Here is a 26,367-nt window from a genome sequence, read left to right as displayed (position 1 = left end):
GCAATACTACATATATACCATAAAGGGTATAACACCCTCCAAAATCTATAAAGATATGAGAGGAGGGATGGACAGAGAGGAAGCAAAGGATGGGAAAAGAAGACAATGGAGGGAACCATGGATGAGGGGAGGTTAAGTAATAGCAAGATTAGTTTTGGAGCAGAATTAAAGCAAAGAGTTAGCAGGTATAGAAAAAGTATGTGTGTGTTTGCACATGCACATGCGCTCTGGTTCGTATGTGCATCCATATATGTATACATAAATATATCTTTGCTTAACTATAGTCTGCTTGAGGGAGGTGGGGGGGATGAGAAGGGAAAAACATAATACAAAAGATGTACAGCAGAGAATAAAAGAATTAATCTAGAAGGAAGTGAAGAAAAGATGGACACTTACGAATATAATTTATTTTTGACATGTCCTTTCTTGAACTGGTAATTGATATGTATTTTGAATCCTCCCTGAAGTTCTTCTGGGCATGACAATGTTCTGTTCTATTCTGTTTTATTTTGTTTTATATTACTTTTCCATTTTTCACTTTTTCTTGTTTTGTTTTCTAATAAAATAACAATTTTAAAAATAGAAATAAAACATAAAAAACATTTTTAGTTCTTCAAGGAATTCTTGTTGTTTATGTACATTCTGATTTTTTCCTTTAAGACTTTGCTTGCAAAAGTTTTCTTGTCATCATTTTCTTCTGAATTTTTGTCTTGAGCTTCCCTGTTACCATGGTGACTTTTAAATGTTAGGTTCTTTTAATGTTGTTTGATCATTTTCCATCCGATTTCTTGATTTATACTAGCATTAGACTCTGCTCACCTTTGGGTGGAAAGGAGGAGTTCTCATTGTTCTTAAATGTCATACTTTTTCATGTTTCTACTGTTTTCACATCTATATCTCGGGAACTTTAAATAGTTGATATTTCCAAGATGGTATGATCTGGAACAGACATGATCAGTGCTTTCTTTTCTTATTTCTCTCCTTAAGAGATTTTGCTTCCTCAAGACCACAATTTCTTTCCTCCCTGCAATTACAATCCAGAACTAGGGTCCCTGCTTTCTTGTGAGCATAAGTGTTTCCCTCCATCTTGTAACTGCTACTAGGACCTGGGCAATGAGCAGTGGAGTTGCCAAATGACAGCATTCCTCTATCAAGTGCAAGTTCTGAGGTCTCCTGGAACCTTTCTGCCCATTTTCCCAATCCCCTTCTAATTCAATCTTGGGGTGGAGGGTGGGGTTGCCACCATATTGTAGTCTAGGATAACTCCACAGTATGCCATAGACCTTTCTGACATTCTAAGTTGTTCTGAGATGGAAAAATATTTCAGCTTTACCTTTTGTTGGTCTTACTGTTCAGAATTACTTTTATGTCTTATTTTAAATTGTGTAGAGGGTAATATTAGAAGAGTTTGGCTAGAATATTCTCTCTACTCCATCTTCATGGGTCCATCTATATAATTTTTGGAGGGAAATTAGAGGGTAGGGAAGACACAAATTATCTTGATGTATTAACTTGGGAAGGGAATCCTTTTGAAGATTCACAGCAATTTACATTGATTCCCTCATTTGAATAACTGAATTAATCTTCTCTATCATTTAGGGAGAAATATAGTGAGACAGTGAGAGATTTACTTTACAATCATTCTTTTATAAGAGTGCAGCATGGTCATTGGAATCATGGAAGACTCAATGTAACAATTTTTTCAGAGTTTAGTTAAAATTAAGGACAGAAACTTTTGAGGAAATCCAATCATTCCCCAACACTCTCCTTTGGAAACTTAAAAAGTTAAAGCATATAATGTAGTAACCATTTTTAGCTATAATGAGTCTTGGTCTTGTGTAGATTTCTAATATTTTCTGTTATAGACATTCTGTACAAAAGCATATCTATTTTATTCCTACAAAGCTTCTGGACTAGAAGTATAAGAAGGTACACTATTTCTCTTGGTAACTTATTTCTACTAAATCTATCATTAAACTCTTCTTTATATGCAAGCTAAGGAATTTAAACCTGTTTGTGACTTCTCTGTTTCTAGTAGAGATCACTATAATTAAAAGTTTTTTTCTTTTTTATCATGAATGTCAGCCTTTTAACTTTTTGTGATTCTTGAAGTTTAATGTAGAGTTCTTTGGGGTTTACAATCACTACTGGTAGGATTGAGAGGGAATTGGTAGAGGGTATTGTAGTCAAAGTAGACCAAGTAGTCAACTATTTTCAGAAAAATTTCTGTTCTGCATTTCAAGCCAAAAGCTGAACACAAACTTATTGCTGTTTTTAAAACTAGGAATCTAGAAGTAGCAAATATTGTAGTTCTTTTGGCTTATCTTTAAAATAGCTGAAGTGGGGGATGGGAGGAGAGGGGGAGAGATGAGAAGATGCTAAAATAGTGCCCAAATCTAAAATGAATACTAAACTCCTCTCTAATTGGAATAGAATATGGATTACATGTATATATTTCTTACAAATTTGCTTATTTGTAAGAAATGCTAAAATTTATCTTCTGTCTGTTGGAATAATATTTAAAAATTTAAAAACATCATTAAGACCAGAAAGAAAATTCACCTAATAATTCTAGAAAATAATCTTTTCAGTATCTCTAATCCATTTAAAACAGTGTTGAAAAATAATTTCCTAGATGGCAACTCCTTCTTCCTTTTATTTCCACTCACCAGATGTTCAGGTTATAGGATAACAATCATTCAAGATGTTGCATATAACTGGGATTCTTTTTACTTCCTCAAAATACCTTATAGAGGGGAATAAGGTTATTGTCTTTTCCTTCTTTACTATCACTTTTGACAAGAGGCTTGTGTGAATTATTCAAGGCTGATAAATTTACTCTGGGCAATTCTGTCAAAATAGGCACCTCTTTAGTGATTATTGGCTGACAATTCATCTCAAGATAAGAGATTGTAGTATACATTTATATCTTTCATGAGCATAAAATGCTAAATCAAAGTCCTGCACTGAAGAAATGAAAGCACAACAAATTGATGTGTTCTTTTAAAAAGTAATTTCAGTTAGATCTATACTGAATTAAGTAGTTAAAATAAAGATACATGATTTGGGGACATGGTTGTGAAGTCCAGAGGAAGTCAGAAATAAAACTGGGAGGAGAATGAAAGCGAGGAAGACCCCACAGAAGATAGACTCTTCCAAGGTGAGTAGGACCCAAGAACTCAAAAAAGATCTAGGATGAGGCAGTGTAAAAAGGGCCATGTTTCTGAGGTGAAGAGGATGTTGGTAATAGGACTGAGAAGGCAATGTTTGTGGAAGCAGGTGTTATACAGCTCCTCAAAAAAGAGAGCTTTCCTGCTCTTGCTCCTAGTGTCTAATAAGATATCCATTTTCACCCGTGCTCAAATTCTTTTTATGAAGCTGATTGATTTCCTTTTGTAAAAATAAAGTGGCTGCCTTTGTGTTATTTCCACTTAATCAAAGAGAGCTTCATGGAAGAAGCGGATTTAAACAAGCTTTTGAAGAAGAGGATTGACTGCTTATCACATGTCTCTTGGAGGACTATTTCTGATGTGAAAAGAAGTTTCAAAATTGGATCAGCTAGACCTTTTTGACATGATAATTATTTCAACAGTAGGCAGACATCCCAGTGTCTATATACCTATTTCAATGAAGGCTAGAAATTCACACTAGATCTATTAATGATTTAGAAATAAAGAAATTATGTTAAATGGATTCCTCCAACCCTGAATTGCACATAAATTCAGGTAGAAGTGCATGGGTAATTGGAAAGGGGGTGTTTCCAGCAAGGATAGTGGCAGCATGATCATAGAAATCCCCAGAGGAAATTGGAAGTCCTGAGAATAGCAGCTGAGATACTATATGCCTGTATAGCTCTACTGTAGAGCTACTGCAGCCCCAACCCAGGATATCTCCAGCAAACAAACTATCTGGAGATACCATAGAGATCCTGAGAGGATTAGATAAAGTAGCACATATAGTTTTCAAAATATTGGCTTTAAAAAATTCAAGATTACAAAAAAATTTGATGATTCTTAATAAAAATAGGTAGGAAAAAAAGACTTTGAAAGACTTAAGTCTGATCAATATAATGACCAATCATGTCATCTGCCTCCTGACAGATATAATACACATTATTATACATATATATTATATATAATATATTTAGGGTATTATACACAGAGACATTCATTTTTGGATTTGGAAAATGTGTAGATGGATTTTCTCTCCTTTTAAAACAGGTTCAAAGATACAATCCTCCAGTTATATTTCATCACCCCTACTGGGTCCCACCTACTCTTTTCAGTTTTCTTATACCTTATTTTCTTCTTGGTACCATACTCTCCAATGATTCTGGCTGTGACGCTTTCTCAAACTATATTATCCCATCTCTTGATTTCATGAATTTTTACTGCTTTTTGCCCATACTTGGAATTTTCTTACTCTTCTCTCTACCTTCTGACTTCTCTGGATTCCTTTAATTCTCAGCTAAAAATCTTACCTTCTACAAGAAGGCTTTCCTATCTCTCTTAATGTAGGTGCCTTTCCTCTGTTGATAATCTCTATTTCATATTTTGTCTGTATATAGTTTGTCTGTATATAGTTATTTGTAATTTGTCTCCATTAGATTGTGAACTTCTTCTTTTATTATTATATATTTTATTTTATTTTATAATAACTTTATATTGACAGAATCCATGCCAGGGTAATTTTTTTTACAACATTATCCCTTGCACTCGCTTCTGTTCCGATTTTTCCCCTCCCTTCCTTTACCCCCTCCCCTAGATGGCAAGTAGTCCTATATATGTTAGATATGTTGCAGTATATCCTAGATACAATATATGTTTGTAGAACCGAACAGTTCTCTTATTGAACAGGGAGAATTGGATTCAGAAGGTAAAAAGAACCCGGGAAGAAAAACAAAAATGCAAATCGTGATTGTGAACTTCTTGAGAACAGAACTTGATATTACCTTTCTTTCTATCCTTAGCACTTAATACAGGACCTGCACATATTAGATATTTAATAAATACTTGTCAAGTTGACTAGTGAAGAAGAAAAAAAAGTTATTTTAATTTTTACTTATGCTTTTTGATTTAGCTTTACACCATGAGTGCTGTCAAATACTTGTACAATTCAAATGAGACAGCCTGGAGCAGTATAAAGCTAGATCAGTCTTGCAATTTAGTTTCAAGTCCTGAGGGTGCCACTTATTATTTGAGTGACTTTGGGCAAGTCATTAACTTCTCTGGGTCTCAGTATCTATAAATTGAAGAATTTGGAATATATGATTTCATAGATTCTCTCCAACCCTAAATCTATAATTCTAAGATATTACTTTTTATAAAATTTGGATTATTTTACATTTTTCAATGGTAATGTATGTTATTTTCCTTTTTAAAATGTTTTTCTATAGTGTAGTATAACAATAGAATGGTTAGTTTAGAATCAGAACACCTGATTTCATATCTGCTATTCAGTACCTTGGACCTTGGACAAAGCAGTTCTTTTTCTTGGCCTACAATTTACTTATCTGTAAAATAAGGAGATTAGGTTTGAGAATTTCTAAGGCTTTTGGCCCTTCCAGTTTAAAATACATTTGCTCTTGTTATTTAAACATGCAGTACTTTTATTTACATATCTAGAAAATGCTTGGAAAATTCTCGAATTGCACTGACTGTTTCAGCATGAACTTATAGGATCTTTTTTGTTGTAACATAGTCATAAAAATTCACAAAAGACTTTAAAGGAACTTTAAGTACTCATATAGCTAATGAAAACATGATTAAAATAAAATTTTCCAAAAGTAGATTTTTTATTTTTCTTGGTTTGGAATTGGGGAAGGAGAGAGAATTTGGAGGGAAGGAGTTAGCAGTATAGATTTTTTAAAAAATACTACTGATATTCCTAAATATACAGAAACTAGAAGGAAGTTCAATAGGAAGCACAGAGAAGTTTGAATCTAATATGTAAAACTTATATACTTTTTTAAAAAGTACATCAAATAAAATGAGGATTCATTCTTTCATATATAATCTTTTTGTATTCATTATGCTTATGGAAATATTCTTTCAATTGGGTAAAGAGGGTAAAGAATAGCTGACTAGAGCAAATTGGAGAGAATGGAAAGGGAACAAAGAAAGCTGAAACATTGTCTGGAAGGAACTTGTGTACTTACTATTTAGAAGCTAAAAATGAAGATTGAAAGCTTCCTGTTGAAGTTAACCGTTCAAGTCATCTGCCCTTATGTAGGTTTATGGCAGCTTATTGACTATTGGACTTGAACTCTGAATTACTTTTCTGTGAATCTATGCCGAGGCATTTATTCTTCATCCATACAACAAATAGTTGAATCATTTTTTTTTGCTGAAAGTGTAGTCCACAGACCTCTTAGGAGCTTACTATATTGTTAGGAGATGAGAAATATGCACAACAGTTACAATATAAGATAATATAATAAACATTTGTTAAGTGCCTATTATATTCCTGGAGCTGTGTTAAGTGTTGGAAGATACAAATTAGAAAAAGGAAGATTGACAGTAAGGAGCTTACTATTTAATGGGTAAAGAGCACACAAAAAGAGACTAAAACAGTAAGGGTTAGGGGATGATTGGAGGAGAGATTCAAGGCCAAAAAGTATCCAGAAGGTTCTTACAAGCTCTTGAGGAGTTCAAGTCATTAGACAAAACAAGCCATTTAGCAGAATTCTTAAAGAATTTGCAAATATGAGATTGCTGAGCATAAGTGATCTAGCAAAGATTTTGCTAAAGAAGTCTTACAGTGGGATTGGAAAAGGGTAAATCTGTGATTTGCCAAGGCAATTAGGATTAAGTGCCTTGCCCAGGATCACAGTTAGGAGGTGTTAAGTGTCTGAAACTATATTTGAACTCAGGTCCTCCTGACTTCAAGGCTGGTGCTCTGTCCACTGCGCCACCTAGCTGTCCCTCAATATTTTTTTTTAAGGGAAGACGGTAGAACTGTCCATGGTATCCTAAAGCAGTGTTTCTCAAGTTTTTGCTCTCAGGATCCCTTTTTACTTTTAAAATTATTGAGCACCTCAAAGATCTTTTGATTTTGTGGGTTATATGTATAGATATTTACGATTTTAGAAGTTAAAAGTGATAAAAATGTTAAAATAATGCATTAAACTATAATAATAAACCAATTCTATGTCCACAAACCTTTCTGAATTAAAAATAACCATTTCCAAAAAAAAAAAAAATTAGTGACAAGAATGATATTGTTTTATATTTTTGCAAATGCAATTGCAAATTGCTTTTGCAGTATCAGTGAAAATATCAAAATAATTGTTTCAAGGTCAACCATGAGATTTCAAAAAAGTTATTCAAAACTTTGATTATTCAAACATCACTCATGCTTGTTGCCAAGCATTCACACAAAGGAAGACTTTCTTCAGTGATTAGTTGGTACTGATATTGGATAAATGTAAGCAAAACAGCAAGTCCTGTCACATCTATAGATTTGTCTTATAAGGCAAAGATACAATTCTGCAGACAAGATACAACTTAGTCTTGATGTTTGTGGCTAAATCTTTAATTTGCAGATCATGTGGCCTCAAGACAGTCCTTTATACATGAGAAAAGATGAAAATTAAAAAGGCAAATGATATTTTAATATCATAATGAAATTAATGTTAATATTGTAGGCCTACAGGAGTCTTTGGGTCACATTTTGAGAACTGCAGCACTGAAGGATCTGACTTCTAATCATGTGAGATTTCTCAACATATTTATATATATTATATATAATATGATATATCCATATATGTCAATGCATTTTATATAATATATATATATATAGGATCCTTAATGAGACATCTAGGAATGGGAAAAGTGATCATGGATGACCAAAATGGCTTCATCAAGAATAGTTCATGCAAAACAGACTTTTCATTAATAACAATATCCAAGAAATCTGATTTGATGTAGTTTAAGATTTCAGTGTCCAGGATAAGAGTTAACATAGTATAATGGATAGTGAGATGATCTAGTGCACAAGAAAGTCCAAGTCTGGCAGGTCCAGCTGAGTGATCCCTGGGATATAAGATGTATTCAGGAAAGACTGGTGTCTCTGGTGTGCTCGCCCTTTTCAGGGGAGCTTTCTATCTTTGGTAGCCACCTGATTCATCCAACTCTCCCCTGCCACTTCAAGGAACTATAGGATGAGTAACAGCCACACCCCAGTAAATTATTTCAATGGACAGGCTAAAACAGGTCAATTGTCACTGAGAGCTCTCAGACCTTTCAGTGAATTAAGAGAATGGCCACCTCAAATATGTGAAGACTTCCTCTGGTGGAATGGCTGTATGAGATCAATTTGTTCCAGTGGCCATGAAGGCAGTTGAAGCAGGCATGGTGGTCACATATTGAAAAAACAAGGCTATCTACGGGGAATCACAGTTGTCTTGACTTTGTCTTGCTTTTACTGGACTCTGGTGACTCTGGACTGGTGGAAGAGAGAGTGAAACCAGTGACTACAACTAATTCTGCCTCATGTAATCCAATTTGTGCACAAATCAAAAGATATCACCCATACTGTTTTACTTTTTTAAAACTTTCCTCAAAGCCCTGGGATCCCAGATAAGTGATGAAGTAGTAAATGTAGAGATACTAAGACCTGTAGTCACAACCCTGCAGACAGGTTTCATATAGTCATTCTCACACTGGAAGCAGCAGTGGGCATCAGAAGTCCCTTGGGTTTGTGAGCACCCTTTTAAAAATTGTACTGCTTACTTCCTGGTATCAGAAACAAGCTAGAAAAGGTGCCCTAAAATTGTCTGCTTCACTTGACCCTGGCCTGATTGCTACAGCAGGCAGGGATACCACCTTGTGAAAAACACATACAAAAGCTTTTGCAAAAATGATTCTGATGATTCTATTCACCATTGATACATGCACACACTTATAAACAACACAAAATCTGTAAAGCCATTAAGTCTTGTTATGAGAGAAGTTAACAAATAGCAGTTCTGAGTGAAACAAGGCCGGCAAATGAAGCCCAGTTTACTAGCTACTGCACTGATGGTAAATTATTGAAAAGGCTGTAAGCCAAGACTAAAGTAGGAAGGAGAATTGGTACTTGATTTTTTGTTTGAAGATTTGTTCTGCTTGGTCCCATAGAACTGAAACAGAAGTAAAGGGTAGAAGTTGTAAATTGTGTATAAATTTCCAAGTAAAAACTTCCTAACAGAGCTATTTAATGGTGGAATGGGCTATCTTGGTAGAGTTCCTCTAACTGTTGGTCTGCATGCTGGAAAATCTCCTTGAAGGAAATTTGTTGTAAAAAGGATTTTTGTTTAGACAGGTTGAATCAAGATGGTCCATGTGATCCTTCAAATTCTGGTATTTTATAAATCTAAATAATTAGTTTTTATACTAAAAAACTCTATTGATCCAGTCAGGGGACAAGACTTATTTTTAGTGTTTTGTTTTAACTGATTGGAATCATTGACTACTTTAAAGAAATTAACTTAAATCTTGTTGATTTTGTCTTACAGATGAAAAGCTTTAAAAATGGTAATAAAAATAAAAAGTCCATTTTTAGAAAAAATAAAAGGTATGTATTACAAACAAAGATGTTTGTAATGAATTTGAAAAATGCATGCACAGAAGCTGTCTCTATTATATTTTTCATTCTGTTTGTTATTGCAGTGAAACTTGTTTATATTATTTTCTAAAGAGCAAATAAATGAAATAATGACAGATTGATAATAGTCTTTAAAATGTACAGAAAATATGTGCAACTCTGTTTATATACATATACTACAGCAGGGCTTTCAAAAATAAATGTCAGGTGTGGGAAAATGCAAATCAGATGGCTCAAAGCAGGTTGCATTTTGCAAACAGAATGCAACTTTGAAACAAGCCTTGAAGAATTAATGAGCTCCCCAGCTTCTTCCAAGGCAGCTTTCAAGGTCCCAGACTTAAAAGGAAAGGGCTGAAGGCTTGGGTTGTTTCTGTCCATCCAGAGGCTGGTCACATTCTACCTTTAACTTCAGTCCCAGCTGCTGAAGCAGCAGCAGCAGCAGCAGCAAACTGTTGTCCTCAGAATCATTCTGGGAAGCAGAGTCACTCAAAGCTTCTTGAGGAAGTCTCCAGAAATTTTTTCAAGCTGCAGTCTGGTCTGAAGGAGAACCAATAGGGTTAGAGATGAAACTCTTAACCATAAGCCATTTCTTGTTAGTGCTAGTCCAAAAAACAAGACAAAGAAAAAGAAAGAGTTTTGCCCAGGTAAGTCCAAACAAATAAGAACAAGGTCTTTTCATAAATAAGTTGTGCCTGCAAGACATTCCTAATGAAACAATTCAGAAAAAATACTTCCAGAGGGAAAATGGTCAGATTTCATAATTGACAATTATAATTAATATACATGAATGTTAATTTAAGTATGTGTGATTATTTGAGAGCAATATGTCAAATATCTTTTTTTACAGGAAAGGATTCTTCAAATACTCTTTTGAAATAGTCTGTTCAGATGATGCCTTATTAAAGGAAAACATAGGTATGTAAAAACTTATGATGGCCTTAGTTCCATTACTTAGAGTTCATTTCATAAAATCAGCATCCATATTTTTGGAGGAAAAAAATAACCTTTCCACAAACAGTATTTTCCACACCCATTTGCCCTACTCTTCACCCCCTACCATCAGTGGGGGTGGCTGCTTTTTTTAGATTCAGTCATGAGCAGAAGATTGGTAATTTTGACCATTAGTTTTGGAAAAAGTCCTGGATTATAATCATATTTTGGCTTTCATTCTCATTTTGACTTGAAATTATGTATTAGTGCTCTTCTTTTGTTTTGGGTTTCTTACCTGGTGAATTATATTTTTCCTTACCTTGAATATTGGAATAGAGTGTTTTGGATTGGTTTGTTTGTTTTGGCTTAGAATAAAGAACCAGTTTATAAGAACCTGAAAACAGATTCCCTGGGAGAGAATACCAGCCAGAGGTAAGGCCTGTGAGGTTGTAGGATTTAGAGCCCAAAGAGATTGTGGAAGTCATTGAGTCCCAACTCTTGAATTTAGAGATGAAGAAGTTGAGACCAGAGAGGTGGTTGAAGTTGGACAAGGATATAGATGTAAACATAGGTCCCCATAGGAGTTGGGACCATCCAAATAACTAACCTTCTGTTAACCCAACCCTTTGTGCTAAACTCAAAAGGGGCAAAACTGTGCCAAGAGGAAAGAGATGGGGAACAGCAACCACTGACTTTATTCTGCTGAGGAAGATTAACGTGTTCTCCATCCATTGTTTCATTGGGTCATCATCCTAAATCTGTGAGGAAGTACTACAAGGCTTTTTCTCCCAATAAACAAAGAGAATCGACTGGCCATACGTCCAGGAAGCAGAAAGGCAGAAGAACAGAACAGAGTTGATTGGATTAATTGGCAAAAGCTGGAGTACTATGACATCTTCTGCTGGTTAAAAGCAAAATGGAGCACTTGAACCCTTCAGAAGCCCTCTCCCTTCCCCACATTAGAGTGTATGAAAAAACAAAAAAAAAAAACAAATGGTACCTAGGATATTTGTTGTATATCTATAAGAGCTAGAAAAGCTTTAAAAGTTGTTAATTTTTGGGAACTCATTTATGTACTTGTCCTCAATTCATTTTTAATTCTATTGTCATCTATTAAGTGCTTATTATCTGCAAGGAGCGTTGTGAAGTTATAGGGCATAAAGACAAAAGTGAAACAACCCCTGTCCTTAAGGAGCTTCTGTTATATTGAGAGCTAAGGAGTGACATTCAAGCATGTGTGTACACAGATAAGGAAATCAAAATATAATAAAGAAAAGGCAAAATAATTTGAGAGAGAGGGAAACATTAACATATAGGAAAGTCAGGAAAGGCTTGAAGAAAGGAGTCTTGGAAAAAATAGGGATTCCAAAAGGCAGAGATGAGGAAGAGGAGCAGAAGGAGGAAGATGAACAGAAGGAGAAAGAGGAGCTGAAGGAAAAAGAAGAAGGAAGAGCTTTTTAGGCCTGTGAGAAACTCAAGAAAAAGGAAAACTTCAAGTCATTCCCTGAAGCAGCCAGGAGACCAGCTTGGATGGAAGGCAGAAGGAGTGAAGGGAAATATTGTGAAATAAGTCTGCCAAGGTAGGCTTGGTCCAGATAAGGAAGGACTTTAAATGTCAAACAAAGAAGTTCACATTCTATTATGGGCACAGTAGGGAGCTACTGAATTCAATCTGGAGAATGCCATGTTTAGACATGTGCTTTAGGAAGATTATTTTGGCACTTTCATGGCTACTTGACTACGCCAGGGAAGGGGTGATGAGAACTTGACCCAGATAAGCAGTCATGGGAGGAGAGAGAGGAGGAGAGATACTTAATGGGATCTATGTGATAAAAGAAAGTGAATTATTGATGGTTATTCTGAAGTTGTAAACCTGAGTAAATGGAATAATGGAAGAGCTCTAGAGAGAAATCAAGGAGATAGGAGAGTCAAGTATAGAGGTAAAGACAAGTTTCATTTTGGACATGCTGAGATATAACTAGGCAGAAATCTAGGAGGAAATTGGTGATACCAGAGCTACAGATGAATCAGGTATGTAGATAATGGGAGTCATCTGTGTAGAGATGAAAATTGAATCCATGATAAATCCATGGAATTCAATTCAATTGAATTCCAATTGAAACAAGACAGGGAAACTACAGGATTATCAATTGATGGAAGATGATTGGGCAGTACTCAACAATAGCAAGTCTGTTGGTCAACAAGCATATATTAAGCATTTACTATGTGGCAATAAAATGTATGTTCCTTGAAGGCACGGATTGTTTTTATTTTTGTTTGTATTTGTATTTTTAATGAGTAGCATGGTGCTGGGCACATCTTAAATGCATAATAAATATTTGTTGATTTGACCTTTTAAAAAAATAAATTTCTTTAAGTCATCTTTCTATTAACAGAACCAATGGCCTCTTTGCATTTAGAGAAAATAATGTCTTTAATCGTTTAAAGAAAACAGAATTTTAAAAATTCTATAGCTATAGATTGAAAAAGTTCAGAAAACTGATTTATGAGAGAAATAGTGAGTTATTTCTTCTTAAAAATGAAGAAAAAAATAACTGCTACCACCAACAAAATATCCTGATTTATTTTACTTAGGTTGATTTCAAAAGGCCAGATATGGATTTTCACTATGAGATCCTTTTTACCTTCACAGTGTAATAGCGCTACTATAATGCTACCATTTTACACTTCACAATAAATTGAAACAAGTCAGTGAAACTACAGGATAATCAGTATTGATGAAGATGATTGGGCACACAATCAACAAAGACATTCATTCTTTCTCCATTCCCAGAGGCTATCATTGACCAATTTTGCCATCCTAGTCTGTAGATCATTGGCAATAATAACATATATTCTTTGGGGATTATTTTGAACTCTATCAACTAAGAGGGTATCGCTAAAAATCAGTGAAGAAATGATCCCATTGCAATGGAAGCAATATCTAGTCTGTTGATTTGGTATTACCAAATCAGTTAATTCATGAATTAGTAGTGTGTGTGTGTGTGTGTGTGTGTGTGTGTATATGTGTGTGTGTGTTTTAATGACTCAAGAAAATAAATTTGTTTTCACTATATTTAAAAGAAGTCCAAAATGCTTATCAATGCAGTTGCATTCTCTTTCATTATTAAGTTGACTGTTGCTTTTCTAATCTTGAAAATGTAAAAATGCATTAATCAGCATCTTTTTTGACTTTCTTCAGCATTTCAAGGATTTATGGTTTCATTGGTATAGGTACTCCTCCCCAACATAATTTGCAAACTCTGTGATTAATCTAGGATGCCCAAGAGCTTTTCTAGATTTAGTTGGGCCAATCGATAGATAGTAGATGTACGTTTACGTACTATAAGAACATAGAGTTCTTTCAGTTATTTGAAGATTTTTAGGACTTTCTATAGTTTGTGATCCACTACTACAGCCTTTGAGAACCAACCAATCAATAAAGACTCATTAAGAATCTACCAAGAGCTAAACACTATGTTAGGCACTGGGATAAAAAAGAGACAACCAAGAAAGAAAAGTTTTGTATCTCATAATCACTACACATATATCCACACACCACACACACACACACACACACACACATATACACACACACACACACACACCATCTTCAGGTAACTAGATAAAATCAAAAACTTCTGAGAAAAGAAAAATAAAGTCACAGAGAAAAACTTTAAAAACTAGACCAGCTATAATCATGTTCTACTATTCATATACTATGTCTCACTTATGTGGGAGTCCATAGGTTATCCCCAATGCTTAGAAAACAAACCCATTTTGTTTATAATCATCTTTCCTTTTTAAACTTATTTTCTTTTGCTTTTCTAGTTATTATTTATTTTCTTTCTTTCCTATTTCACCTCCAAAAAATTAAGAAAACAAAATTTTGTAACAAATATACGTAAGTAAGCAAAACAAATGACCACATTGGTCACGTCCAAAAATGTATGTTCCATTTTGCATCTTGGGTCCTTTAACTCTTTGTTGGAAGATTATAGCATACTTCATCATCAGTCTTCTGGATCATGTTTGTTCACTGCATTGATAAAAGATCTTAAGTTTTTCCAAGTTGTTAATCTTTACAAAGTTGTGTTTAAATTATTTCCTCACTTACGTCTCTTATTTCTTATTTGGGGCTGTTTATTCTTTATAATTTTGTATCTTATATTATTTATAGGTAGATGATTATCATTCTTTCAAATTATATATATTTTCTCAGCTATACTTAGTTTATTTCAGATCATGTAAGTCTTCCCATGCTTCTCAGTACCTATCCTTCATTTATTCTTCAATTTTAAACATCATGATAATCTCATATTCATATACCACAGTTTGCCCATTGTAAAATAATACAAAATGTTTCATAAATTTGTTTGTCATCCTGATATAGGAACTATGGAAATCTTCATTGTAATCTTACTATATCAGTGTATATTCTGCTCAAGTGACCATTCTTAATATTTCTTGCTATTTAATGGAATCAATAATTATTTTTATTTCATCTTGATTTTCAGAATCTTTTACTTTGGCATATTTTTTTTACCTCTTTCATTATAGCTGCATTTTTTGTTATTACTGTTTATTCATTCTGGCCTTACTTACTGAAGTGAAACTGTATTAATGGCAAGTTATGGACCCTTCTTGGATGAATGTTGGAGTCCTATATGCTACTATTCTGTATTCTCTAGGGTTCTGCTATTTTTTGAGGTTCTATGTTTTTCAAGGATCTCAAGGTAGCTAAGGTCAGTGATCCTGGTCTAAGCAGTATAATCATAATAATGAGGATGATAACTGATATTTTTATAGTGTTTACTATGTGACAAACATTGTGTGAACACTACAATCATTATCTTATTTGTTCCTTACAACAACCTTACAACATGAAGATGTTATTATTATTCTATTTTATAGTTAAGGAAATTGAGCCAGATGGAGGTAAAGTGATTTGCCCAGAGACACACAGCCTAAGGTTGGATTTGGACTTAGCTCTTCTGGACTCCATCTAGGACACTCTGTGCACTGTGGAGCCTCCAGCTATTTGTAGGTGCTGAACTTTATCACAAAGATGGCTTCAGTTACTATCTCTGATGATTAATAAATGTGTACAAGTTTATAAATTACCATGTCTCAGCTAACTCATTCGTGAAAAGAGCACAATTAATATCTGAGACAGCTGCTCATGCTCAGATAAAATCATATAAATAAAGTGCTTTGCCAACCTTAAAGTACTATAACAGGGGAGAATTTTGGGAACATTGCAGAGTAGGTCAGTAAATTTCATGCTGTCCAGATTTCCCCCACAAACAGAACAAATTAGTTCCTTAAGGTGAACATAGAAACCCAGAAAGATTTGGTGCAGAACAGAGGTTCTCCTGGGACAACCCAAGAAGATAAGAAGAAAAACCTCCATGTTGGGGAATAACCCCTGGGGTAGCTTCACAGAAGTACCAAATGGGAATCCCAGGGGCTAGTTGGGTTTGTCTGGAGCCTCAGCAGGAGGTGCTTATTTCCACAGGAACTCTTACTTCCCAGAAGCTGTGAGGAGTTGAGATCTGAGTCCATAAGATTGAAGGAAACTGTCAGTTGATTAGAACACCAGGCCCAGCTGTGCTGTACAGAGGCAACCCTGGCAAGTGTGGGTCCTACAGGTGGGGTTGCAGGTCAGAGAGAAAAGCTGAAGGGAAGCTAACAGCACCATCTTCCTGTCCCATGATTAGAGGACCTCACACTAATACTTTTTATTTAAAAAAAAGGAACTGGTGGAGAAGACCCCAACCATAGATACTTACTATGGGAATAGGGAAGACTGGGGTTCATCTTCAGAGGAGGACAATGAAGTTAAAAAAAATCTTCTACTCCAAAGATTAACATTAAATGGCTCCCTGCCCAGAGGGAATTTATAGAAGAACTCAAAAAAGAATTTAAAAATCAAATGAGAGATATTGAGGAATAACCTAAAAAAACCCCTAAAAATAAAAATCATCCAAGAAAAATAAGATTATGGAAAAAAGTTAACAAACCGGAAAAGTAGATACAGAGTCTTAAAGATGAAAATAACTCTTTGAAATTTAGAATTAGGCAAGGGGAAGCCAGTGAAGCTATGAGAGACCAAGAAATAACAAAACAGGTTGTAAAAAATGAAAAACTAGAATAGAATGTGAATCATAAGAAAAATGACATATCTGCAGAAAAGATCAAGAAGGAAATAATATAAAAATAATTGTGCTACCTGAAATCTGTGACCAAAAAAAGAACCTGACTCAATAATGCAATAAATGATTGGAGAAAATTGTCCTGGAGTGATAGAAAATGAGGGGAAAGTAGAAACAGAAAAGATCTACTGATCACTACCTCAAAGAGATCCTTTTTAAAAAAAAACACATAGGAATATCATTTCCAAATTTCAAAACTCTGAGATCAAAGAGAAAAATGTGCAAGAAACAAGAAAAAAAATCAAATATGCCAGAGCTACAATTAGAATTTTATAGGACTTAGCAGCAGCTACAATAAAAGACCCCAGGTCCTAGAATCATATCTACCAGCAATCAAAAGAATTAGGCCTGTGGCCAAAAATACATCCAGCAAAATTATCCATGGTATTGAATGAAAAAAAAATGGACATTCAATGAACTTGAATATTTCTAAGACTTTCTACCAAACCCAAACTTAATAGAAATTTTTAACATATAAGAGCCAATATAAAAGCTCAATTTCAAGGAACTTAACATGGACAAATTGTTTATTTTTTATATAGAAATGTATATCATATATTTAAGATTGATATTAGTAATTGGACAGCTCAAAAGAAAGATTGGAGAAGAATTGAGTATGATCTGAATCTAAAAAGCAAAACCACATAGAAAAAGATGAAAATAATAATTATGTTATAAAATGGGGTACAGAGGAAGGATAAACACAGAGGCATTAGAAGGGAGAGAAGGACTAGTAGTTCTGAAGACCTGCTCTCATTGGGAATGGTTTAAATAGGCAACACTACATATATACTATGAAGGGTAAAACACCCTCTGAAATCTTTAAATAAATAAGGGGGAGAGTTGTGCAGAGGGGGAAGCAAAGGGTGGGGGGAAAAGACAAGGGAGGGATTCATGAGTTTGGGAGGTTAAGTAGTACAAAGGGAAGTTAAGGAGCAGTGTTAAAGCAGAAGAGTTAGCAGGGATAGGAAAGAAGAGATTATAGAAACACCACAACAAGAATCAGGAGTAGAACTTATTAGAAAATAAAAAGTATGGCTAGTAATCATTCATCTTAGACAAAGTTGAACTTAAACATTGAATCAAGAGAGAAATCTGTATTATAGGTTAGCTATACTAATATTGTTTTAGATGCATGTTTATATATAGGTAAATATATATATATGTGTGTGTGTCTGTGAGAATATATAGATATATACGTATGTTACTCTAATATTGTATGTATATATGTGTGTATGTGTGTATATGTTTGGGCTTATGCATGAGTATGAATGTATATTTTATATGTGTGTGTGTGTGTGTATGTGTATATCTGTGTGTATATGTATATATAAATGTACAAGCTAAATGTAACTATAGCCTGCTTGGGGGAGATGGCAAGAATGAAAGGAAAAAAATAATGAAAAAAGTTGCTCATCAGAGAATAAAAGAACAACCTACAAAGAAGCAAAAAAAAAAAAAAATAAGATGAATACTCATGAATATAATTTCTTCTATTACATATCCTTTATTGAACTGGGAATTTATTTTTACATATTCTGAATGTTTTTCTGGGCGCATGTTTTGTTTTGTTTTGTTTTATTTTTCTGTCTTTCTTTTTTCTATTCTGTTTTTTTTAAATAAACAGAATAAAAAAGTAGTATAGTAACGCCATTGATTATTATTATTGCTATTATAAATATGGACTTACATGTACACATATATATATATATAAATACAGTATATATAAGGAGTTGGCATAAATGGAGAAATAAATTAATAGAAACAAAATGTTAGTAAAGACTATATTTTTTTGTTCCTAACAGTCACGCTCTATTCACCCGAATTTCTATTTTGTATATATTTTCAACTATTCTATCCACCACCCACCTGCAACTTTGCTAAACTTCCAATGTACAGAAAATAATAGGAAGTGATAAGTCAGGTTTTTGTGACTAAAGAAGATAATGATGAGGGAATGGTCTTTGGACCTGCCTTTAGAACCATGGAATCTTTTAGAATAGCTTTTCACATACCCCATTTGCCATCATTATGGACCTTGGTTCACATTTGGTCTCCTCTTTTCAGTCTGTGTTCTAACACAGTATATACTGTTCTAACAGCATATACCATCATGATAATGATTTTTTTTTTAAATTCAGGGATTCTGGAGTACTAGTGATATGTGAAATATTCTCTAAGTCATGCCATGTGAGAGATTTATAGATTTTGATCTTAGAATAGGCAAAGAATTTCCAGATTTCTTAACTTATATTCATTTTAGCTAGATTTCATCCTTTCATTCACACATTGTTGATAAGAATTCCGAAGCACTAGGAATTAGGTGATTTGTTCAGGATTATGTAGAAAACAAGTACAAGAGCCAGGATTCTCCTACACTCATCCAGAATTCTCTAGATACTGCTAAGTCTTCAATTTTTTCCATTTTCTTTCCCCCAATGTTCTCATATAATAGACATTCCCCCGCCCCTTGCTAGCTGTAGTTTTTCAAAGGCCTTTTATAATTATTTGCAGTACTGGTTTCCACATGGTGAGATTGGCAAGTACTTTGATGAGGAATCATAGATAGTTCACAATAAGGACTATTTGTTTTAGACCCACTAGATACTACATATTTAAAAGCAACAAAAATAATTTTTAATATTTTATCTTTATTTTGGCTATTTGAAAAATTTAATACATTGAATTAACTCAGAGATAACACTTTAACTATACCACTGGTGTTTTCTCAGTTGTTTCTGAAACAGAGGACATATTAAGAGATCTGCTACAAATGCTGGAGGAAGTAGGAGAACCTGTGAAGACATTTGGGGAGTCATATGCACATGGAAATGAAATACATGCAGAAGGAAAGGTATTGTGACCCTTTGTTATTGCTCCATGAGGAATAGTCACTTCAAGGATTCTTCACAAGAGCAGAATTGTTCTTGCTGAGGGCTTCTAGTTGGAAAATCATTTTGTACATGATAAAAATATATCTTGAATGTGGACATTCAAATGTTCCTGTGACATTTAGTTGAATAATTAAATAATCATAGGGTTCAGAGGTAAAAGAGGTGTTGGAACTCATCTAGGTCAACTATTTCATCTTATTTTCTTTTAAAAGTTTGCATTGATGTGTTTTCTTCTTAAAGAACTTTTATATTTTAAAATTTGGGTCTCCTTCCCCTACCTATGGAGGCTGGAGGCATCCCTTCAATAAATGAAAACTAAAAAAACCTAAAATATCTAGAGTGTGGATGTTCCATATAGATAGTCACCCACATCTACATAGAATGACAAAAGTTAGGACACTGCTTTAGTTCTTCCATTTTACAGAGGAAGAAACTGAGAAGTAAAGGGACCTGTCACAGGGTGGCAGAAACAGCAGGAGTGATGAAGACTTAGCAAAAGTGGAAAGTAGCTTGAGGATTTAGAAGATGTTTGCTAAAAAAGGAAAGAACTATGGCATAGAAGTTCTACACCTTTGAATAATTAGGAAATTACCTGAATATTTTTAAGGGAAGTTTATACAGATATAAATTGGTAAGTTTTATTTTTATTTCTCTTCTTATTCTTCCCCTCATTTTTCCTTTTATCAACCATATATGTTTTTTCATTATTTTCTTTTTATTCCAGAGCCTTGCACATAGTCTTTAGCAAAAGCATGTTTTCTAAATTATTCTCAACTTGACAAATAAGAAACATAAACATCTCCATATAGAAAGAAGAGAAAAAGAGGATTATATGGAAATGAAAATCTTATGTATAGTTTTTCAAGAACATATACATTCAACATGTTAATTCCAAAGCTGTCACTTATCTGTTACCCTCTGAACCTATTTTCTGATTTTTTCTGTACATTTTCTTTAAATGCGCAATGATTTTTCCCATCTCATCATTTAGTTGTTGCATTTCCATTATCATTAGCTCTAATTACCACCCCCAAGTCTCCTTCTTTTGTTTTCCATCCCAAGTTCTCTTCCTTGTAAAAGATGAGCAGTGTATCAACTATCTGTGTATAAGTTACTTGGGTAACTAAATAAAGGGGATTCTGTAGATATAATTTTTCTGAGCTTTATTAAAGTGTTTGAAAAAGTCTCATGCTATTCTCGTGGATGAGATGGAATGAATTGGGTTAGATGGTAGTGTAATGTTTTTAGGTAGATATAGAACTAGAGCTAGTCAAATTGCTAGACCCAAAAATTAATACTTTTTTGTCAATTTGTAAGGAAGGAGAATTTTGGTGAATTGCTCAAAAAATTTCTTTATTGAGAGTTCCCTATAGGAATCTTATCACAGACCAACTCCTTTCTTTCCTCAAAAAGAAGAACTGATCATTTGGATAAAGGAATGAATGACTTTCTTTTTACGTTTGTAGATGATGCTAGGGTAGAAGATATAGCTAACACATGGGATGGCAAAGTAAAGATCCTAAAAGATCCTGAATGACTAGTTTCAGACACTGAATCTATGAAATATTAGAGGGAGAAATACAAAGACATTGGGTTTAAAAAAATCACCATAAACATGAGATGAGGGAAGCTTGGCTAGATAAGTTTGTGTTAAAAGAATCTAGACATTTTCATGGACAATCTGCTCACTATCAGAGAGTTAGTCACGGCATATGTAGTCAAAAATTTAATTCAATAATAAAATGCCATTAAGAAAGACACAGAGTCCAGACCTTGCAATATCTCTCCTGTCCTCTGACCAGCGGGATTCTCCATTTAAGGATGAACTCAGTTGGAGAGTGTCCAGAGGAGGGTAGTTTTAGTGGAAGGAAAGTTATATCATGTGGATTGACTGAAAGAAATGATGTTGAACCTGAAGAAGGGAGCATATATGATGCTTCCTCAAATATTTGAAGATCTGTCATGTGGGAAAGGAATGAAAAGTATTCTACTTTGGCCTAATGGGTTAAATGAGGAGTTTCTGGACTTAACAGTCCATGGATCTCATCTGTCCCCCTACTCAGGGGTCTGTGGATAGTTATTAAGGAGATCATGACCATGAATATGAAAATAATTATGTCTTTATTTTCACAAACTATTTCAAGGAGTCCTTAGGCCTCATCAGATTATCCAAAGAGACTACAACACAAAAAAGAGTAAGAACCTATAACAGAGGTAACTAAAAAGGAAGTGGCTGCCTTAGGAGGTCCTCATTGCTAATTGTATTCAAACAAAGCCCAAATGACTTCTTGTTCATAGAGAAGACGGGACTATGATCTCTTCCAACTCTGAGATTCTCAGAATTCTTCTAAAAATGGTCTGTTCCTAGAAACTGATTCATTTGTAAATTGATCATCACTTTAGGAATTGTGAGAGAGTGAAAAGAACTTTGAATTTGGAATCAGAGAATCTGGATTCAAATCCTCCAATGCTTAATCTTGGTGTGATTTTAAGTAATCTCCTTGTGTCTCCATTATCACATCTGTAAAATGAAGTTAGTAGTGGAGAAGATATGAATGAGCATGGCTGCCCTGGGAACTTCCTCAAAATAAAACTTTTTTAGGCACTAGCTCATCAGTAAAGGGATCAGTAAAGCTGGAGGCATTTTTCAGAATGAGAAGGCTACTTGTAAGTAAAGCATAGCATATTTAGTGATTTTAAGAGATTGATGCAGCTTTAAAAGGCAGGTTTAACAACTAGGTTAGGCAAAGGAAGAATTGGGTTTTTAAATAAACAGTCTAGAAATTACCAAAATTATCATTTTCAAGTTCTAAGCATGCTTAGTCCTCTATTTGGGATATTTTGGAGTCTAAAGTTTAGCCATTGTAAAACAGGCCTGACTCATGAAAGTACTCCCAATCTAGGTTTGATGTGGAATGAACTGAAGCACTCATAGGTCACTGAGCAGTTTAAAGAAGTTTACTTAGCTGTGGAATAGAAAGGATATTCCCCAACAGTGCAATATTACTTGTTTCCAGTAATTGGGTTTTTTTTAGCTTTCATATGGGAGCATGCCTGGTCCATAGGACAGGATGTGGTGATTCAACCAGTCTTGGGACATTTATACAAAAATCTTTGCGAGAGATATGTATGTGATGCAAGAATATCTTCAATAAATATTTTTTCAGGAGACAAATTGACTTTTATAAACAAATTTAATATTGGGCCACATTTTTATTGTTTCACAATTAACTAAAAAATGTAGGGAATATAAGATCTCACTGTACTTATTGTTTGGGAATCATAAAAAAGTACTTGCTTTGGAAGAACAAAACCCTGTCTTAGTCATTTTTGCAAAAGGATCTTCTATATATCAAAATCATTCAAGATTCCTTGGAAGATACAAATTAGAAATGATATTGTTAATGACTCTGATAGTAACTTCTGGAGATCCAGTCCAGAGTCCAAATAGATTGATGCACAATGGACAGTGATCACCAAGTGTTCCTGTTTGAGCATTGACTTAAAACTTTGTAGAGCTTCCTGGAATGTAAATGGCCAAAACTCTTGAGTTGATGCACTGAGGTCGGACAACCAAGCACTTAAGGGTAATTACCGATTGGACAATATAAGCATATGCTTGGAAAATGTTCCTTCCCACTATTCTGTGCTGGCTCGATCATTGGTATATGCAGAGAATTGTAGGAGGGACGTAAGACTAGCCAGAGTCACTTTTGGATGGGAGACAAAGAGGTCATGGAGATCCTCGTCTGTCCAATTCACTTCTACCCCTAAAGACCAAGAATAAAGACCAAGGACAGTCTAAAAATACTATATTTTGTCAATGAGACATGGAGCAACCCTCTGTCTGGAGAATTATAAATGCTTCTTACACAGAGGACAATAAAGAAATGATGATGTATGTAAGTGGGCTTTATTTCAATAAAGAATTCAGAAGAGCACAAGTAAAGAATCTTATCACGGAATTATATGATAGGAAGAAAGACTGGATAGGTAACATGGAAAAGATGAAGGATGACAGGTGAATGGCCAGAACACTCCACTGGTAGCCACACATACTCAGGAAGAAGTGGGAAAGACTGCTAAAACTGGTGGACCTTGATGGCGATGACTTGCAAAAATGTGCAAAGGAATTGTACAGGATGGCAGGTGTGACTGGGTTTGAATATTTTTTGTTGGAAAGAACTATGAAAACAATGAGATCAGAGATCTGTGAGAAGATTTTAATATCAACAAAGCATAAATTTTTGATACACAAAAGTGCTGATCTAAATTGCAAATCATTTAAAAATTCTTTTTTCTGAGTTAGCCTCTAAAGATAAAAAGACAACCAATCACAAGCATTAAGTGCTTACTATGTTCTAGCATTGTGTTAGGCTCTAGGGTATAAAGACAAAAATGAAACAATCCTTTCCCTTGACAAAATTACATTCTTTTGGGAGAAAACAACTAATACATGTATAAGTATATACAAAGTAAGTATAAAGTATTATGAAGGTAAGATATTAGCATTCCCAAAGATGGCAGGATAAGGCTTGAGCATCTCTTCTGAGATGAGTAAGGAAGGAATGTACTCCAGGCTTGGGGCACAGCCAGTACAAAGGTTGGAGGTGGGAGACAGAATGTTCTATGTGGGGAACAGCAACAAGGACAGTCTGAGGAGTGTGTGAAGGGCAGTGATACATGATAAGGCTGGGAAGGTCATTAGGGATCAGTTTGTGAAGGCCTTTCAATGCCAAATAGAGGAGTTTGCATCTGATACAATTGGGATTTTGAGGAGCAGAGTAACACAATAAGACATGTTCTTTAGGAAAATCATTATAGCAGCTCTGTCAGTAATGGATTGGAGAAGGGAGAATTAAATTTTCTCTCTGATGAGAGAAAGGGATGATGGGAGTGCAGAAAAAGAGACAGAGACAGAGAAAAACAGTGACAGACAGAAAGGAGGATCAAAGAGAGAGTTGAGAGTAAAGAGAGACAGAGAAAATGGAAAGTAGGAGCCAGGACAAGACCTCAGCATTTGATGATCACATCTCACAACTGTTTTTCCCCTAAGACCTGCTTCTCCAGGCCACGTCAAGACCATGATTTGTCTTTAACCTCAGCCACAGTAGGTGGCAATAAGTTTGTTCTTTTCTAATGATGGTTTTAAAGTTATTCACACTAATGTCATCAAGAAATCTTCAAGGTCATTCATGACATTTTTTGCCAAGATAATATCAAGGTGAAAAATTTTCGTGATAAAAAAACCTCATTTTTCTAATATAACCTATTAAAAGATTAAGTTGGGACAAAGGCAGCTCTCGCATTATTGGCCTTCATTCCTAATATCTGAGAAGCTCAGTATGTGTCTTTAGGTGTGTGTGGCAGAGTAGGGGACGGGTCTGTGATGTGATCCCGACTCTTTCTCAGCTTGGGTTTGAGACTTGTACACTCCTTCATCCCTAAAACACCACCAGCAGCAACAGTTCATATCAACATAGTTTTTCATTGTGCTTCATGAACTGTGAAGCGCATTATATAGATGTGAATAGTTGCTGTTATTTTTCCCCACCTTGCTGTACCATGTTTTTATCCTTATTTACCAACACTGACACTAAAATCTGAAAGTTTACATGGTTTCCTCAGTCAAAGCTGTGTCTTCCCAATTCACACCCAGGATTTGCTCTCCCAGTCAACAATATTTCATTGAATTTTTTTCTTTTTCAGACAACTGCCAGTGCATAGTTTAAATCCAGAGAGGTTTTCTATGGAGCTTGTAAACTGTGTGTGCTGTTATTCTCTTCAGGTATCTCTGTACAACACAGAAACTTCAGAAGAAATTCTATGTGAAAACCAGTATGAAGAGGATTGTCTTATAATTGATGGAGTATCCTTCAGAACAGGAGAATGTATTGAGAGTATAACTGATAAGTTTAAAGAAATAGATGCTTTGATGTCTGAATTTTAGACTAGCATGTAAGTGACTAAAAATGATCTATTCTTGTGGCTTCCTATTTTCAGAGGACAAATGTATTTAAAATAAAAGGTCCAAGAAGCAAAAGCAATACAGAAATGATGCATTTATTCATTTAAAATTTATTACTTGACTATAGAAATTAAATGATGTCTATGTAAAGGCTTAAGACAAAAGGAAATAAAAAAATTAAGTTACCTCTTTGTTTTGATCTGTCTTCATATATTTAAATATTCACCATAAAACTGATTAAAATGCCAATATTACAATTACAAATGGGAATAATGGGCATTAACAGAGTACATTAAAATTCACTAAGTGCTTTCCAGACATTAGCTCACTTGGGTTCCTCAAAAATCCTGTGAAGCAGGTTCTGAAGTTATTATTCTCTTCATTTTACAGATGATAAAACGGAAACTCACATAGAATAAATGACTTGTCCACGGTCTCATGGCCATCAGAAGCAGCATTAAACCTCATGTCTTTATTACTATGAGCTCTATACTATATCCACTATACCAGCTACTATCAATTAATGTCGATATTTCATTCAAATACACACTATCAAGAACTGGGAAGTAATACACTTTTGTTATTTTAATTATTTACTTAAAATAAAACTTTGTGAGAAATCTCTGATGTTGGTATAACCTTTTTGTAACTTGGTAGAAAACTACCAGATTTTGGCTTGAGATGCATAAAGATTTGGTTTGATGGCTCTCAGACTCAGAATTTGAACTCAGATTTTTCTAACCCTAAGCATTATACTCTTTCTACCAAGTCACTA

The 26,367-nt window shown here is 34.5% G+C and overlaps 1 protein-coding gene across 2 annotated transcripts in view; it reads left to right on the top strand.

Annotated features, from left to right (window-relative positions):
* The window catches only part of ZCWPW2 (zinc finger CW-type and PWWP domain containing 2), a 136,176-nt gene extending 110,026 nt beyond the window's left edge, over positions 1–26,150 (top strand). For both annotated transcript variants that reach the window (XM_051963469.1, XM_051963468.1), the window contains 4 exons: positions 9,497–9,555; positions 10,433–10,500; positions 19,463–19,584; positions 25,413–26,150. In XM_051963469.1, coding sequence (XP_051819429.1) covers positions 9,497–9,555; positions 10,433–10,500; positions 19,463–19,584; positions 25,413–25,574 — 411 coding nt within the window. In that variant the 3' untranslated portion in view covers positions 25,575–26,150. The remainder of the gene's footprint in view (positions 1–9,496; positions 9,556–10,432; positions 10,501–19,462; positions 19,585–25,412) is intronic.
* Positions 26,151–26,367: the final 217 nt, after the last annotated feature.

Source organism: Antechinus flavipes, chromosome 5 (genome assembly GCF_016432865.1).
Source record: "Antechinus flavipes isolate AdamAnt ecotype Samford, QLD, Australia chromosome 5, AdamAnt_v2, whole genome shotgun sequence".
NCBI lineage: Eukaryota > Metazoa > Chordata > Mammalia > Dasyuromorphia > Dasyuridae > Antechinus > Antechinus flavipes.
The sequence above is the reverse complement of the archived record's forward strand: the minus strand, read 5'-3'. Positions and strand labels throughout refer to the sequence as shown.